General features: G+C 37.5%; 1 protein-coding gene across 4 annotated transcripts; it reads right to left on the bottom strand.

Annotated features, from left to right (window-relative positions):
- Window positions 1-1,511: 1,511 nt before the first annotated feature.
- hdr (hematopoietic death receptor) lies at window positions 1,512-14,543 on the bottom strand. 4 transcript variants are annotated; one of them, XM_018762559.2, is made up of 10 exons: window positions 14,349-14,543; window positions 6,853-7,003; window positions 6,515-6,643; window positions 5,984-6,095; window positions 5,584-5,690; window positions 4,508-4,600; window positions 4,093-4,133; window positions 3,829-3,930; window positions 3,132-3,168; window positions 1,512-3,016 (listed from the first exon to the last, which is right to left on the bottom strand). In XM_018762559.2, the coding sequence occupies exons 1-10, from the start codon at window positions 14,364-14,366 to the stop codon at window positions 2,664-2,666; spliced, it is 1,143 nt and encodes a 380-aa protein (XP_018618075.1). In that variant the 5' UTR covers window positions 14,367-14,543; the 3' UTR covers window positions 1,512-2,663. The 4 variants fall into 4 exon arrangements, with proteins under 4 accessions (XP_018618075.1, XP_018618076.1, XP_018618073.1 ...); XM_018762560.2 differs by having other exon boundaries at window positions 5,599-5,690; window positions 14,349-14,542; XM_018762557.2 differs by having other exon boundaries at window positions 3,691-3,930; window positions 14,349-14,539.
- Between the last annotated feature and the right edge of the window lie 2,290 nt (window positions 14,544-16,833).

The following is a 16,833-nucleotide window of genomic DNA, read 5'->3' as shown; positions in this document are numbered from 1 at the left end:
CTGGAACTGAAAAGCTCTGCAGAGCCCATCAATAGCTCTTTTCCTTCTGATTCGTGACATCTTAAACCATTTTCGAGGAAGTAGAGAATGTTTTCATCTGGCGCAGACGTTTGGGCTGCACTGGTGCCAGCAGAGAGCATTCTGAGTTTTGTGAGAAAACACAAAATTTATGGCTCTGCCATCTTGGTGTATGAAGCTGTGGGTGGGTTTACTGGGTGACATTAATACATTTCATTTATACTACTTTTTTCACTCGTTTACTAGAATAGCAAATGGACTTTTACCATTGAGCAGCATGGTAGTGCCCCAGAGTTCCTGGGTTGTACAGTTTGACTCGTCACCATGTTCGCCTTGGGTTCCTTCCATAATCCAGACATGCGATTCACATGTGAATTATTGACCTTAACATTTCCACCATTGTGCATTTTACATTCCTTTGGTGTATACACAGATGAAACATTAAAGGGAGTTTAGCATGTCTAGCACTGCAAGTCACCTTGAATAAAGGTGTTAGCTGACACTGCATAGCAATCTTTGAAAACAGCCATGCAGAAAAGCAGCTGCTAAATTAATAAATGTAAATGTTGAAGAATGCTGTCATAGCCTCCCTAACAGAATTTATGCTTTTCTCAAAGTCCTGTGTTCAATGTTAGAAAAAAAGTGTTGGAATCAAACCTGAAAGTGCTGGTCCATGAGTGAAGTTCTCACCCTCTTCCAAAGCTCCAGGAAAATGGAATTTTTCATGGATGGCTTTCATTTCCATGTGGTGACTATTCCTGTTTTGAATCTCTGGGAAAATTCCTTGCTCATCAGGTGTGGAGGGATGTGTTGGGTTGTCTGAGGAGCCCTCATAACTCAACCTCCAATCACACTCATTTTTAAATAGTCTTCCATTATTGGGGAACTGTAGTAGTTCAGTGTTCACATTAATGCCACTCCAGGGTTTTGCAGAAGGGAAATTGCCACATTAGCAGAGATCAAAGTTTTAGCTAAGCAGCCTCAACAACAAACCTATTTTAGCTACAAACAGAAACCCCCAAAACAAGGTAAATCTTTATAGGAGTTTTAAGACTAGCTGTTACATAGTAGTAGCCCACTATGGAGTTTAACATGGTGAGAGAAGGACAGATCTAGATTTTACCAAAACCAACTGGCTTTAAATATTTGAGCTACTGAAGGAAGATTTCAACAACCTTTAAAAGAAATGCAAGAATTATGTCCTATACTGAACTTTTATTTTACATTCAACCATTAAATATACACCATTGTTCAAGGATCACAACACTGGACATTTCACATTTAAGGGTTCTTCACATCTTACTTTTTCAAATTTATATGCATTTGATATACATTCCTAAAGAAATGAATTTAGTAATCTAACAAATTCATGCAAAATGTCCTTTACTCATGTTTATTCAATATTTACAAATACCTCATAATATCTACTGTAGAAACAAAATAAATAAATTGCAAAGTATGATAAATATAAACAAAGCATATCGACACAAAAAATATACATAAACAAAAACACAGCATTTTGTTACAAATAACCTGAAGTTGAATGGAACTGACAAAGATGTCTTATGCTTCAGAGATTGAAGAAAATGCAACCATGCCAGTCTTCCACAAATATACATGGGAAATGTTTCTCTGCCTTCCACATAAGTATCTGACAGTACTATAATACTTATTTTACCTTACATTTGAAAATGTGAATCCTTTTCTTTTTAAACCTCTCATCAGTTAGGCCATTTAAGAACCCAGTGCTATCATTTCACAAAAATATGGCAAGTAAGCATGTAAAATATTTTATTACACTAAACAATGCAGTATGTTGAATATTTGTGTGGCAAAAAATTGACAAAAGCAATGGTCAGCTGGATTTTTAAATCTATTTGGCCTTCCATTGTTTTTGCCAAGCTTTGGTTTAGTTCAATGAAGTAAAGCGATAAAACGCCTTTACCACTTGGTGGTGCTCTTCACCCGAAACTACTACTACTACTACAAAATAGGGTAATTTATTGAAATAAGAGTAGTAACAGTATATTTTCAGTGTCAGATTGTACCATTTGAGTTTAAGGTGGTTTAATTTTAGGAAAAATCATTAAAGTTCTTTTAATTTTGCTACTGTTTCTTAGTTCATTCAAAACAATCCGTTGCAAGCTGAGTGGCAAACAAAAACAACGGTAGTTAAACCAGAAGTGTCCAAGGCACAGACTTAGTGTTTCCGTAGCAGACATGATCGATAAATACACTACCTTATGCCACAAAACCCTGTGTCTCTTCCAAAGTTTGAGTACTATTTGCTTAATATGCATGGAGGAAGACCACTGGGTAATTGGTTTTCACACCCTGTGGAACAATTTAAATTAGTATTTTACTGTGCCAAATAATCTTTTGATACAATCCTGGAAAATCTCAGACTTAAGACAATTTACAAAAGGTTAAACATTTAGGACTGCAAGATTGTTTTAGCATTTTGTCTTGAGAACTAAAAGCAATATTACAGAAAAAAATAACTGTAAAACTAGACAATAGTTTCATGTTGAAGTCGATAAACCACATCAAGTAAATCAATCAATATAAGCAGTACCAAGGGCACATGTTCACCTTTTTAGGGTACCAACTCTTAAGGGCAAAAAAGAGGAAAAAAAAAAAAACCCTTAGCAGGGCTTTTCGTTTATTCCATGATGTGTCACAATATCAGCAGCAACACAATCTGTTTTTACATCTTCATACACAAAGTCACAATTTGTAATGGCTTTGTGAATAATAGTTTCAGCTGATAGTTTTTGATCTAAGCTAAACAATACTTCAAGAAGGTCATTGATATCAGCTTTCGACCCCTCTTTTTCCATCCAGAGTCGAAGGAGTTCATACATTTTATCAGCAGGAGACTGGTTATCCGCACCTTGAATTTCGTTGTCTTTCAATCCAATTCGTCTGAAAAATCTGTTATGGTAGTTAATGTCCAGTTCTTCAAAAAGGTCAAAGCTTTTTTTCAGTGACTCTTGCCCTGAAAATAAATTAGTTGTATATTAGTCATATCGTGTATTTTTATATCAAAACTTCAACCTATTAAAAAGATGCCAGTGCTTTAGTAACAATCATGCCGGTAGATATCTTGTTACCATTTAAAGGAATAAGTCGCCTTCTCTGGGAATGCACCTAGGAAGACAGATTAAAAATAAGACTTCACACAAATTCATAATCACAATATTATCATGCCTAATATGGAAGTGGTACTGTAAATGTTATGATGGAAAAATGTATGAATCAAACATAAGTAATGTATAACAAATTTGTTTGGTAGGTCAGGTTTGGTGAGACAGTAACAAAGGTGTCATACAAACAAAAATTATACATGCATGAGTGTCAGATATCTGATGAATTTGATGCACAAATATGGGAAACATTTAACCTGTTTGCAAATCAGTCCATCCCCTAATCATATGAACTGAACACATAAGAGTGGAACAGATTCTGCCACATTCATCAGGAAAATATCCGTTTTCAGCAACTGAGACTTCGCAGGGGGAGAAAAAAGAGAAAAGATCAGGATGCCTAAAGTCTATCTTCAGACCTATAGAGGTCAGTTTGGGGACAGAGGGAATGAAAACAGCTGAGAAAGGAAAGGAGGAGATTCACACTGAGGGCAAATGATGGCATGGCATATGGTGCTGTTCTCACCCTAACAGTAGGCTGTCTCAGGGCCACTGGGTTGGGGTGAGGGGATCTGCAGCAGCAAGGGGGAGTGTGCTGTGAGGTTAGACTGGTTTGGGAGGAACTGGTGATGCTGCTACCCAGCCCATCATCGTTGGCACCCACCGGCGGGGACTCTTTCAAGAAGGGCTCTCTTTCCTGCTGTGGCTCCAATGGGCCAGCACTCTGTCTTTCTTCTTCCTCCAGTGTTGTGTTATTTTTGTCATCCTGAGTTTGAAAATGTTTGAGTCACATTGTAGTTCACTTCTACAGCAGAATGTTAACTTTGTGTAATGTAAAGTAGTTTCAGCTCTGAATTCACTCTAGCTTTCCATACTGTAAATCTGACAGCTATTCAATGAACCGAAATATGAAGTTCTTACAACTCACCATGTTCACTTTTACAACTTCACTTGATTTGCATGAAACCACTGTAAGAGACAATGAAGAAAGTTAGCACCTAACAAATGCTCACTCAAAGCACAACTACATTAGGTTCATTTAACAGCTTGAGAAAATGCACTATAAAAACTATCTAGAAACAAGACTAATGATGAAGAATCCAAGCATTCAGATGGCATATCACACATGTAAACAAATGACAACTGAAATAAAAACTGAAGAAAGTCTTTGGAACTATATGTCCACTTCATAAAATTCCTCATTAATGCAGACATCAGGTGTAGAAAATACTTCAGTTATTCATTACAAGAACTACCCCAAAGGAAATATAGAAAGTGGCATTTGTCTCATGTGGAGACCACGTTTGCTTACACTTTATACATCATTAGGCATCAATAGTCACCTGTGAAGTTACTGAAAGATAATTTCTTCTTCAAATAAATAAGAAGGACAACCCCGACAGCAACGATGACCGGGATAATTACGCCAACAGTCACTTAAAAAAAAAAAAAAAAAGAAAAACAGTTAGCCTAGTTTTTTTACAGACAGCTTTGTCCTAGGCAACTTGATATACTAGCAACAATGCTAGATATACTACACTACATTCACATTTATTCATTTAGCTGATGCTTTATTCGCCAAAGAAACTTACAATTATTTATTCACAGTTGCTTATACTTATTTACCAATGTATACAACCAATGTCCACAACCACTTGTCCCGAGCAGGATCGCAGCAACCTGGAGCCAGTCCATTGCAGGGCACCCCAAGGAGGTCTCAAACCCCAGAACATAGTAGGCATCGGCCAAACCCGCTGCGCCACCACGCCACCCCCCAATTTATATAGCTGAATAATTTTAGTGGACCAATTTAGGGTAAGTACCTTGTTCAGGGTTACTACAGCTGGAAGTGGGGATCGAACCTGAGACCTTGGGATCCAAAGGTAGCAGCTCTAACTACTATGCTACCAACTCTCCCCACTAGATGAAATCATTTACCAATATATAAAACTAAACACACAATCATTCCTTAATTTATTCACTAATTCACATGCAGCACATATCTATGGACTGTTGGAATTCCAAAAAACATGGGGAGAACGTGCAAACTTGACAGAGATTAACTGAATCCATATTCGAACCCCTGTCCAAACCCACAGCCCAGGAGCTGGGAGACACCAGTATAACGTGCTGTGCCACTAAGACCACATGTTCATATTGTTCATGTTCATATAATTATGTGCCGTATCTGTTACCCTCACAATGAAAAATAAATAATGCCAACAATTGTATTATCACTCCAAAGCTTCCTTCCAGCTCAAACCCTAAATCTATTTGCCCATGTTAAGCTTTATTACTGTTACACATTCTGGTGAAGTTTTTAAGTTTCACCATAAAAAAAAAAAGTGTTGTATGCTAACAGGAATGTTAGAAGCAGTTACAGCACACAAAAGCTTGTGAAGACAAAAGTCTGTTCAACCTGAACGACTGCTACCTAGCACAGTGGCAGAAGTGGCTATCTTCTTTTTACAGACAGTATTGGACGTAGAGGTACAGTTCTTGACCGTCTCCTCATCTGGTTTACATCTGAAACAGTAGATGAAAATTTTTCTTACATAATGAAATCATAAAGACACTTATATGTGATTCAGAAATTAATTATCCTATACACAACCTGCCTTAAACAGGAATGTGTTTGGCGATACCACATTTTTATCTTGGTTATTCCAGTTCCCTGACATATTGGCAAAGAGGTGTGTAGGTAGTGGGTTATGACGCAATGCATACTTTAAGATTTTCATATGTTTAACCCAAAAAAAAGGAGGAACATCAGACATATAGCAGACATCAGACAATGGACATGAAGTGTAATGTCTTACCTGGAGCACTTTTTACAAAACTCACAGGCCTGGTCAGGAGAACAGAAGGACCCTGATTTGCATTGGCACTGAGAGTTCTGAGTGTTGCTGCACTGTCTGGTCACCTCCTCATCTACAAAGAACACAAACTTGTCTATGTCACCCTTTAGTTACAAACACCAGTTCAAAAGACAAAGGCTGAGGCTCTGATTAAAGTACAGCCTGGCCAAAGGTCCCATTTACAGATATATGTTTTGAGTGACTGAGGGAAATTATTGACCTTGCCCCCCAAAAGGCAGTGAGCTAAGGGATTGTCTTTTGCCTAAACCAGAGCACAGATGACACCTTGGCGCAGGACAAAAGGCAAGAATGGTCACTGGTAACCAAAACAGTATATATCTTTTCATAAGAGGACTGGAATCTGTCACATTATCTGGTAGCCAAGAGAACCCTTTCTGAAAGCTAGAGGTGCTACAGAGAGGGTGGTAAAGACTCCTCTCGCAGGTGCAAATGGGACTGATCATTACAAAGCGCATGGGATCGCAGCATTACCTGTCCGGCATTTTGTACATTGAAGGCACTGCATCAGGCCGTTATCATGCTCTGTGTACGTATCATACGGGCATGCTGCACAAGTTCCCCGGGTCAAAGGCTTAGTGCAAGCCTCCTTGACAAATTGCCCTAAGAAGAAACAGAGGTAGTTTTGCTTACCAGTAAAGCATTCCTTCAAGAATTTTACAGAACAAATTTGCAACTAACTCTCTGATTTTAGTCACACATATTCCAATTTATTGTTGAGGTGCACTAAACTATGTTGTTCCATACAAACATGGCACTGACACATTACCAGGTACATGTTAATAAGTTAAAGCAACCATTCGTAGTTTTACCAGCAGGGCAGTTCAAACAGCAGTGGGATTCATGTGGATATTCCAAGTTCTCTTGGCAAAGGACATGTCGGGCTGTTCTGTCTCTCAGTGCAGCACCAAGGCTTAGTTTCACAGCAGGATAGATTGTGAGTGCCAGCAGTAGTGAGACCACCTAGGTCAATGAAAATTCTGCATCAGTTTTACACAGTTATACTCACTTGACAAAATTCCAATGTAATGCTTATGCTGAAGCATTCTATTGCAAGCAAAATGGTTTGAAATACATAAACCATCAATTAAACGGTTGTTCTAGAACTTAGGTTTAGGAATATTAACACCTTTTCAAATGAATAGGTGCCATGACTACATGAACACACCAGAAAAGCTTAACCGAGCAGGGGTGATTGTTAGGCTATGATACAGTGGAGAAAAACTAACAAAGTACATAAAACAATATGTCTGATGACTTACTATTTATAATTTCAGCGGACATGGGAAACAGCATTTTTGCCACTTTAGCTTAGTTCTCGGCTAGCCTGTGACTATCTAAAGAACAGCTGATACAATTCCCCTTCTCAGTTTTTCTACCACCACAACCTCAAAGGCACAGTATTTAAAACACCCAACTTAAGACTTGTTTTCCTTTCATTTTTTTAATATACTTATTTTAAGGTGATCATAACAGCTATAGCATGGGAAGTAAAACAATTTTTTTCCCCATCTTATGATAAAAGTAATTTATGAGTACTTTTTATTCTGAGCTGTACATAGTTTTGGAGAAAAGCAACCGATAGATAAATGCAAATCAGTGCAACATTTTCCACCATGCAGTGCACTGAATACCAACCACACTGTCAGTCATGAACGGAGAAAAACAAGGTGGTGCAGGAGTAAGTGGATGTACACACACATTATGTACAAAGGTAGAAGTGCAATGTTTAAAATAATTCACACAAATGAGTACTAATTTTCACATCAGGTGGAAAATCCAGAATTACAGCAATATAATAGATAGTTATTTGTCTCAGTACAACATACTATATTTAATGTTCTATGGCATATTTTGTAGAGACATTTACAGTGGAATTTACAGGTAATGCGTGAACTGACCCACTGTTGTGGGATGATGAAAATAAGATGCTGTTGACATGATTTTTTTGTGTTAGTATATGGAAAGAAAAAACAGCTGTAGTCAATTTCAATTTTGATACACAGCAAAGTGCAATTTTATTCTGCAAGAACAAACTCCCATTAGGTCCTAGAACTCCTTCATGTGAAGGCTTCTCCAACGTGCCCTCTGGCATGGTGACACTCAAGGGCATGAGATGCAGGCCAGTGGTCAATAACACACAGGTTTTTAGATTTCTGCTAGATTTAAAGCTAGCAAGAGGACTATGTAACCTACTAAATGTTGATGCTTTTGTTAACCCTTATAAAAATAGATATGCAATTTCTATTTCTATGCTCTTTTAAGAAGTTCACAGTATTGGAAACTCAGTTGTGAGCCATGTTAGTAAAATATATATTGTTAAAAATGTTTTCTTCAGTATTGACCTTTTAGTTCCTCATTATTAAAGGTTTTGATGATGTATTTGATAAGAACATTATTCCCTCATGTAAAGTGAACAATGCTAGTTATCGTTGTAGTATTTAGTTGTAAACTAAACTAGATAAACAGGATGCACCTGAATTTCTATTGTTGTTGCATGTTTTCAGCGATATGAATACATCAGTTGCCATTGCTGCTGCTGGCCCAGGCCAGAGATAGTCTAATGAAACTCCATGACAGGCAGATTCATGCCAGATTGTCCTTATTTAGGAATCCACCTCAGCAAGTTTATTGCAGCAGAACATCCAAATCAAACAGGGATATGAGACTGAATTGGTAGAATATCTGATGCGCTTTTACATGCAGACATGACAACAAATCTATTAGATGGACATGGTAATATTTAAGGTAATAAAAATATTTTGTGGGTTTTAAGTCAGAGTACAGAGTTCCTTGCAGCATTTACAGGAAGCCCAAAAACAATGGCTTCGTCATGCAAAGATGGTATGGTTCAGGAAAAGGAAACCTGGCTCTGCAATCCTCAGTGAACTTTCACAGATCACGGCTCTCTCACTACAGATCGAAAATTACCATAATACTGTAACCAAACAAACCCTAGCCTCTACTCAGGCAAAAGTATCTCAGGGCAATACAATGCCAGTAACAAAACACTGGCTGCAGAATCTATAGAGAAAGGGGCAAAATTTGCACAGACCCAGAGTATTTCAAATTTAAGGCCAGCTTCCAGTAAAGTGGAAAGTCAGATTTTTTTTTTTCCAATCTTATCTTCAGACTGTTCCTGTCCTTGAAACCATGGAAGACAGACTGATTACCAAATACAGGGTCTAACAACTCATGCCTTTTGAAAATATAACACACATCCACATACAACATACAGTATAAAGGCTGTGCAAGCAAGGGCAGAAGGTTCCATCTGCCCTGATTTATTCACAGAGCTACACTGCCCCAAAAGCAAAGGACATTATACTACAAGGCCAAGAAACAAATGTTAAATATATATACCGTTTTCAAATTTGGGCTAAGGGTGAAAGGAATTCATAGAAAACCTACATTTGCCAGTTCATTCACTTTTTTTTTTTTTTTTTTTTTTTTTTTTTTTACTTTTTTAACTTTATAATATTTTTCTATGTATGTGTTTGGTTACTTTAAGTGTATATTTCATATTTGTGAATTTATGCATGTTGTACACTGTATTCTGCTCCAGCTAAAGTGAATTTCCTTCTGACTGAAAAAAGTTTCATTCATTCCCTCATTCATCAATAGCAAGGCAGAATCAAGTTCACTGGTAATTCAGTGCATAACTTGAAGACCAGATTTATATATCAAACCATGTGTCAGTTTATCCATTCCTAAAGCTAAATATTTCACTTAATGTTCAAGTACTTTTTAGATGTATGACAGCATAAACTCATTAAGAATCAATAGGAATCTTCAGATGAGAGAAGAGGTGTATGAAAAAACTACCTTCTGCCAGATACATACACTTACTTCACTCCTCTGTACTACAACAACAGTAACTATAACTCACCAATGTGATTTTGAAATAACACACATTGTGAGTGACAGGTATTTACACAGGGCATGCTGTTGAATAATTCCATATTCTAACAGAGTTAACACAGATGAAAATCATGTAATTAAAATATTTAAGTGTAAATATCTGTGTATCTGCTCAAACTAAATCTTTAAATGACTGGAGGAAAATTCTTAATTTCAGCAACAAATACCTTATAAATTACACCTGAAAATTAATATGCTTTAAGATGCAATTAGATGCTGTGTGGTGTAAAGTCATGGTCTTATATGAAATAACAGTAGCCATCTGTGAGGTACATGAGATGCACCTGTATGAGGATTACTGGAATAACTTTTACCACAAAATGAAATAAAAATGACAGTTACAGTAAATTGTAAATCACCATTAGAATACCACCAGCAAAGTTGTCTGCATTCACCACAGGTCTCCCCTCGAAGTTAATTACCTTTGAAGCCTGACAGATCTCAACCAGAGCATGAACTCTTGAGACCTAGTATGTAGAACACTGATTCAAAACTGTCCTACATACTGGACAAGAAAAGGCCCTCCCAACACTCCCAAGCAAAAATCAAATGCTTATTGCAAAGGGCTTTTATGCATTCTAATGAGTTTGACATTTAATGAATATATATGAGGAAGATTCTGTACTGGGCTCACACACACCTTCTTCAGAAAAAGGTATCTGATGAAGTCAAATTACCATTTCTCATTTAGAGTGCATTCACCATTTTTGAAATGACTGTATACGGCCCTAGCGACTAAAGACAGCAGTAATATCTGCTTTAGCAAAACTACCAAGGATACTTTCTACTACAAATGCTAGTTTCAAACATTCACTTTGTAACACACATAGCACTGTAACTAAGTCAGCGGTTTTATGACAAAGCATACTGCACCCCATGCTAATGAGAGGCAATTTAACTACAGAATAAGTGTATACGCTGTCTAATTGTCTTTATGCTTTGTTATTCATTCATATAACAGGCTTTTCTACAAAGTGATTTAAAATGTTAATCCATTTACTTACCCATTTATACAGCTGGGTTATAAAGGCTCATTTTCCTGGAGAAATTTAGGACAAATACCTTGCTCAGTGGTACAGCAAGAGATGGGATTCAGACTTGGGTTCCTCAAGGGCAAGGCAGCAGCCATAGCCACTATGCAACCCACTGGCCCTATAGCTATAATGCCATTGGTTGGCTCTTAACCAAAATATTATTACCATTGTTGAATACATACCTTTAACCTGCAAAAGAAAGTGTGAAAAACTGACAAAGGTTTCACTCTGAACACTGACAAAGCAACTTTTTTTTTTTTTTTTTTTTAAACATTTCATTGAACCTCATGTCAGGAACGTGGAGTTCAACATATTTCTGTATCATGGGTTTTTGATTTAGGGGGGCGCAGTTGGTCTGGGGTTCGAGTCCCACTTGGGGTGCCTTGTGGCAAACTGGCGTTCTGTCCTGGGTGTGTCCCCTGCCCCTCAAGCCCTGTGCCTTAATTGCTGGGTTAGGCTCTGGCTCACCACGACCCCGCAAGGGACAAGCGGGTTCAGTCTGTCTTTTTTTTTTTTTTAATCTATCAGCAATTTACAAACATCTGAAATTAGGGCTGTCCATGTCGACACCACCTGAAAATCTAATTTGCCCTGCATGTTTAGATTATGTAACCTTATCAACATGAGCTAGCAACATCTACACAAGTGTAGATCAAAACCCCTGTAAGGACAATACCTGTGTCCTACGCCATTCAGAAATGAACCAACACAGAGAAAGGTAATATTTTTTAGGATTACTTCAGTATAAATTTATACTTTTTCTTCCAATTATAATGGGATTAAATGGCATTAAGTGCAAAAACAGAAGAAAAAACAGGGACTTCTGTCATTTTTTAAATTTAATTAAGGCGGCTTTGTCCTACTTTGTGTTTCAATAGAGGGGGTTTTGTCCTGGGGGCATCTACAGACACATACAAACATGGAGTTGTTTCCACAGTTAACAGGAAAAGAAAAGGTTCAAAGGTCAAAAAAGGGAAATTCTCCTAGATCCAAACATTCAACTGTACTGACCAATGAAACCAGTCAATCAAGATCAAGAAAATTGAAGTTAACTGTATGTCAAGTTGTTCACTGAAATATCAACTCCAAGCCTACAGTGCTGGGACTGCCCCCCAATGTATTTTTAAATACTAATAGATCTTTTCCTTGACTTTCCTAATAATTAAGAATACAGGTAATGTAATAGATAATTTTATGCAATACTGTCATGGTTGTAACTTCTGTAGTTGATTTAATAATTAAATCCATAATCCCACATATTGCCACCTTGTGTCTTCTCTCACTAGAATCAGACATGCTCTGGCATGTCACAAGGGGAGGAGGGAATTTATTTCTTATAAATGAATAGAAACAAGACTGCAGAGCTCAATAAGTTATAAAAATAACATATACATGCAAGCACAAGTTCAGGTGACATTGAACTGTGACAAAAAATGATAACCCTCCCAGGACTAGAACCAACACCTACCACACAATACATACTAATTTAGTTTTTTCCTCTCTAATTCACTGGTCAAGCAAGGTGACTTTACATTTTCATTGAGCTGACAGACTTACAGTGTGAAGGTACTTACAATTATTTACCCATTTACACAGCTGGGTAATCCCCCCCAGCAATCATTCAAGGATACCACAGCTGAAAGCAGGAATCAAACCTGCAACCTTTGGGTTCAAAAGGCAGTAGCTCTTACTACTACACTACCAGCTATCCCCATGAAATGCCATGTCAAGCAGACAAGTTCACAGAGAAATGTTACTGGCAAGAATAATACTGAATGCTCCCGTCACATGTGAACCTTTGATGTACCGAATTGATTTTACTCTTTGGTTAAAGTTTACAGGCCAATGCGTACTGTTTTCTATGCTTGCTCATTTAGCTGTGTTATGTTTGCATGGTATTGTGTTTCTGCCATTTGTTGTGTTCTGTCTGCATTGTACTGTGTTCTTGTCTGTTGCATTGCTAATTGTCATGTGCTATCTGTAATCATGTTTGTATTAGTCTATGTCTAGCCCAGTATGCGTGTATGTAGCCTGTATGTGTGAATGTGCACTCTAGGTTTGCTCTAAACCGGAAACAAATTCCTCGTATGCTTAGGTATACTTGGCCAATAAAGCTGATTCTGAAGTTTATGCCATCAGTAATTGACTGCATTTTCCCAGCGACATGTGTATTAAGGCTGCGTTATTTAGCAAAAAGAGGCTATATTCTCATCAGGCCTGTGTGAAGAGAAAGGAGTGTGTCCTTTGTCAGTGTCAGCGTGTGCCCACACAACATACCCATTAATCACAGACTACATCTCTGTGGTTATTCCATTTTAAACATATCAGTATTTCACACAGTAGTACTCAACTTCAACCAAAATTCAGCCCTACGCTACATGACCCATCTTTGTCCACACCCCCCCTCCTTTTCAACACCAACATACATAAAGGTTACTTCATTTGACTATGTAAAACCAACTTCATCATAAATAAGTGACTTTTCGCCAAGTGCAACACCTAGCAAGTGATGGGGCCTGTGGCCATGGGTTCTTCTTCGAATGTTACCTTATTAGACAGACACAGAAAAATTATAGCGGAACTACACTTTCACACACTGGAATTAAAGTGTCACATTTTGGGGGGAAAAAGAAAATTAGTGCATTTATTTCTTCTAAAAAGATAGTTGAAGTCATATGTGGATGAATTCAACTGGAATGAAAGATGGATTTTTAAAAAAAAAAAAATAAAAAAATAAAAAAAATAATCAGGGTCTTCTGCCTGTTTTAATCAACAGAAGGCAGTCCATTATATAAAACTCTGCTACGTTTTATTTTCTACTTAAACCAGCAAATCAAACTTAAAGGAGTACACCACATGGGAAAGATCCAAAACATACACAACACACATGTATATGAAAAACCCTTACGCTGGGCCTTTTAACTTGCATTTCTTAGTTCGAGCAACGTCAGACAACCCGAAATTAACCCGAAACGTCTCATCGTAAATAAATACATTATTATATATAACGTACAGTGAGTGAAACCAAATGATTGCCAAATCAAATGTCAAATATTCTAAATTTAAAATGTAATTTGTCAATGTAAAAACCCTAAATCAGTAACAGTTTATCACAGCCTGGAAAACGTTAACTCATTTAATTTTAGAGGATGTTTCTGGAATATTATAAAATTCGCCGGCAGATAAGTTTCTGACGGAGCCCACGGCGAGTGTCCCACGCGGCCGCACGTCACGGCTCTTCGGCCCCATAAAAAAAGTGTTTTTTGTCGAAAATTGCTTTCACAAAAAATACCAGCCCAAATAGGTTAAAAGCTATAAATTAAATGCGTTGACGCGTTACTACTTATACTTACCATGTACTTCGCACTCATTATGAATGTAATAATCCTCAGTCAGAACTCACATCATCTCACACCTTCTGACACGAATAACATCTCACAAGACGAGAAACAATATATTCCAAAGATTTAAAAAAAAAAATTAAAAAAAACAACACAAAGTTTCAAGTTATTTTTCTTTCTCTTTTTTTAAAGCGACCAAACGTTAGCCGACATTGGCACGTCTCATTCACTAGGAAGCCGGGAGAAAAGTGAGCCGTGAGGAACTTTTCAATTCCGGAAGTTTTTTTTTTTTTTTTTTTTTCGGTCTAGCCAGTAAGAGGAGCATAAACCGCCCGCCAGGAGCAGAAGCGCGAGAGCACCGGGGCAACACCTCCTTATCAGCTATAAGACAATGGTGCGGAAGCCGTGACGTCACAAGTGTTCGCGCAGCACCGTTTTGAGGAATGACTCGACAGAAGATATCAGGGGAGCACAGACTGAAAGAACTGGTTAACAACCACAAGAGTTACTTGTACGGTGTGTGGCTCAGTGCCCTTAATGAGCCACACCCTGCACAGGTATCCCGGCCCAACCCGAGCGCTGCAGAATACCTCGTCACCCTCAAACAAGCATTTATTTGTTGTTCCAAAGCTCAGAGTTTTCAGCTAACTTCAGTACTGATTTTATGGCCATTAACTGACTAATTGAATCGGGCCTGTATGAGAAGTTTGAACGTGCACAGACTTTATGGTTTAGAAGCTCTCTTTGTACTTTTCTCTGAGATGTATGTCACTTTGGAGAAGAGCATCTGCTGAATGAATAACTGTAAATGTAAATGTCCTTAGAGGTGTTTCGAGATCTGAAGGAGCTGGGTTCAAATTCCACCCCTGCTGTAGTACACTTGATCCAGTTACTTGCCATGAATAGCTCCAGAAAGAATGACCCAACTCTATAAGAGTAAATAATTCTAAGCTCATACACACACCCTCTGGAGGTGTGGGCGGTTGTCACAGCAAGCCAGAACCTTGCCCAGCAGCACAGGATGCAGGGCTGGAGGGGGTAGGGTACACACCCAGGATGGGATGCCAATTCATCACAAGCTAGCCCAAGCAGGACTTGAACCCCAGACCCACCACAGAGCAGGACCCAGCCAAGCACACTGCACCACCGTGTCCCCTGTTCAGTCTAAACTGCTTTGGAGAAAAGCATCAGCAGACAATTAAATGTATTTGATACAGTAAAGAAACCCTGGTAAACGAAAGTGTAAATCATTGTAAAATTACTCTGTTTATCATTGCAGCTGCAAGCTGCTCTTAAGAAAGTGTTAATACTGTGGGTTTTCTTTTTAAAAAATGTATTGGTCAGTAATAAGGTCATGTCTATCGGGCTACAAGAAAGACATTAATGATAATGTTTGACATTATTCAGAAAAAAAATTGCAATAACTAATGGAGAGTTCTATTTATTGGTTAATTATTGTAAAATTTAGCTGTTGATTTTCTCTGCAGTTAATATATGTGATGCAGTTTGGGATTTGTGTCAATATTTTTTGCTTTTTTTAGAAGCTACTTATTAAAAGCAAGACATGTACAGTTATAATTCCAACATATCAGTGCATTTGTGCGTGACATAATTATAACAATTACAATGCATTCAGGTGTATAGTTTTATTAATTTATCCAATGTTTAGATTTTAAGCAGCACAAACCCAGCAAAGCATTACAATCTCTTTAGGGGAAAAAAAAATAGTGTATACCTTCCGAATACTCTTTCCATCTACTGTGCATTGTATTCTGAAAATTTATCATCATAATTATGTACTAGATGTGTGGGCTTTTGCAGCGTGGAATTTTCACAATTTTTATTCATTCATTTATTTATTTGTTTGTTTGTTTGTTTTAAAATCAAAACCTACTTACTCCATCAATATTCTTTAGTCTTTCTGGTACAGTGGCCCTCAGAGATATTGGTAGTTTAGTTATTACCAATAACAAATATTTTTATCTCATGGTTCAAGTCACCATTTTGTACTAACCTTCCTTATAGGATGTCAAACTGAACACTTTTTTGGGAAATTAAATACATATTCATGTTATTTATTTGCTTATGCTTATTTTGAGGCATATATATCCAAGTTTATGTCCATTAAGCCTTAGTATTGACCTTTAAAAAAAATTGCAACATTTCACAAGAAAATAGTCATTTATATTACTGGGATTATGATAGACTGGACATGTTTATCATATGGAACACAAATGTTAAACCCACTATCAGCACATTTCTGTGAGTGCCAGTTGGACACTATCTAACATACTAGTTGTCTGCAGCCATGCGATATCTTAGCTTCTGTTAAAGCTGAGTCACTCTTCATGAAGTTTGAAAACAGGAAGGGTGTCAACTGTACGTAATCTCTCATATTTCAGGTCATGGGGATTTTTTTCCATCTGAATTATACCTTAACTGGACATCTTCTCTCCCATAACTCTTGAGCCTATTACTATTTCTTTAGCCTAAACAC

The sequence above is a fragment of the Scleropages formosus genome, chromosome 12 (assembly GCF_900964775.1).
Source record: "Scleropages formosus chromosome 12, fSclFor1.1, whole genome shotgun sequence".
Classification (NCBI taxonomy): Eukaryota; Metazoa; Chordata; class Actinopteri; order Osteoglossiformes; family Osteoglossidae; genus Scleropages; species Scleropages formosus.
The sequence above is the reverse complement of the archived record's forward strand: the minus strand, read 5'-3'. Positions and strand labels throughout refer to the sequence as shown.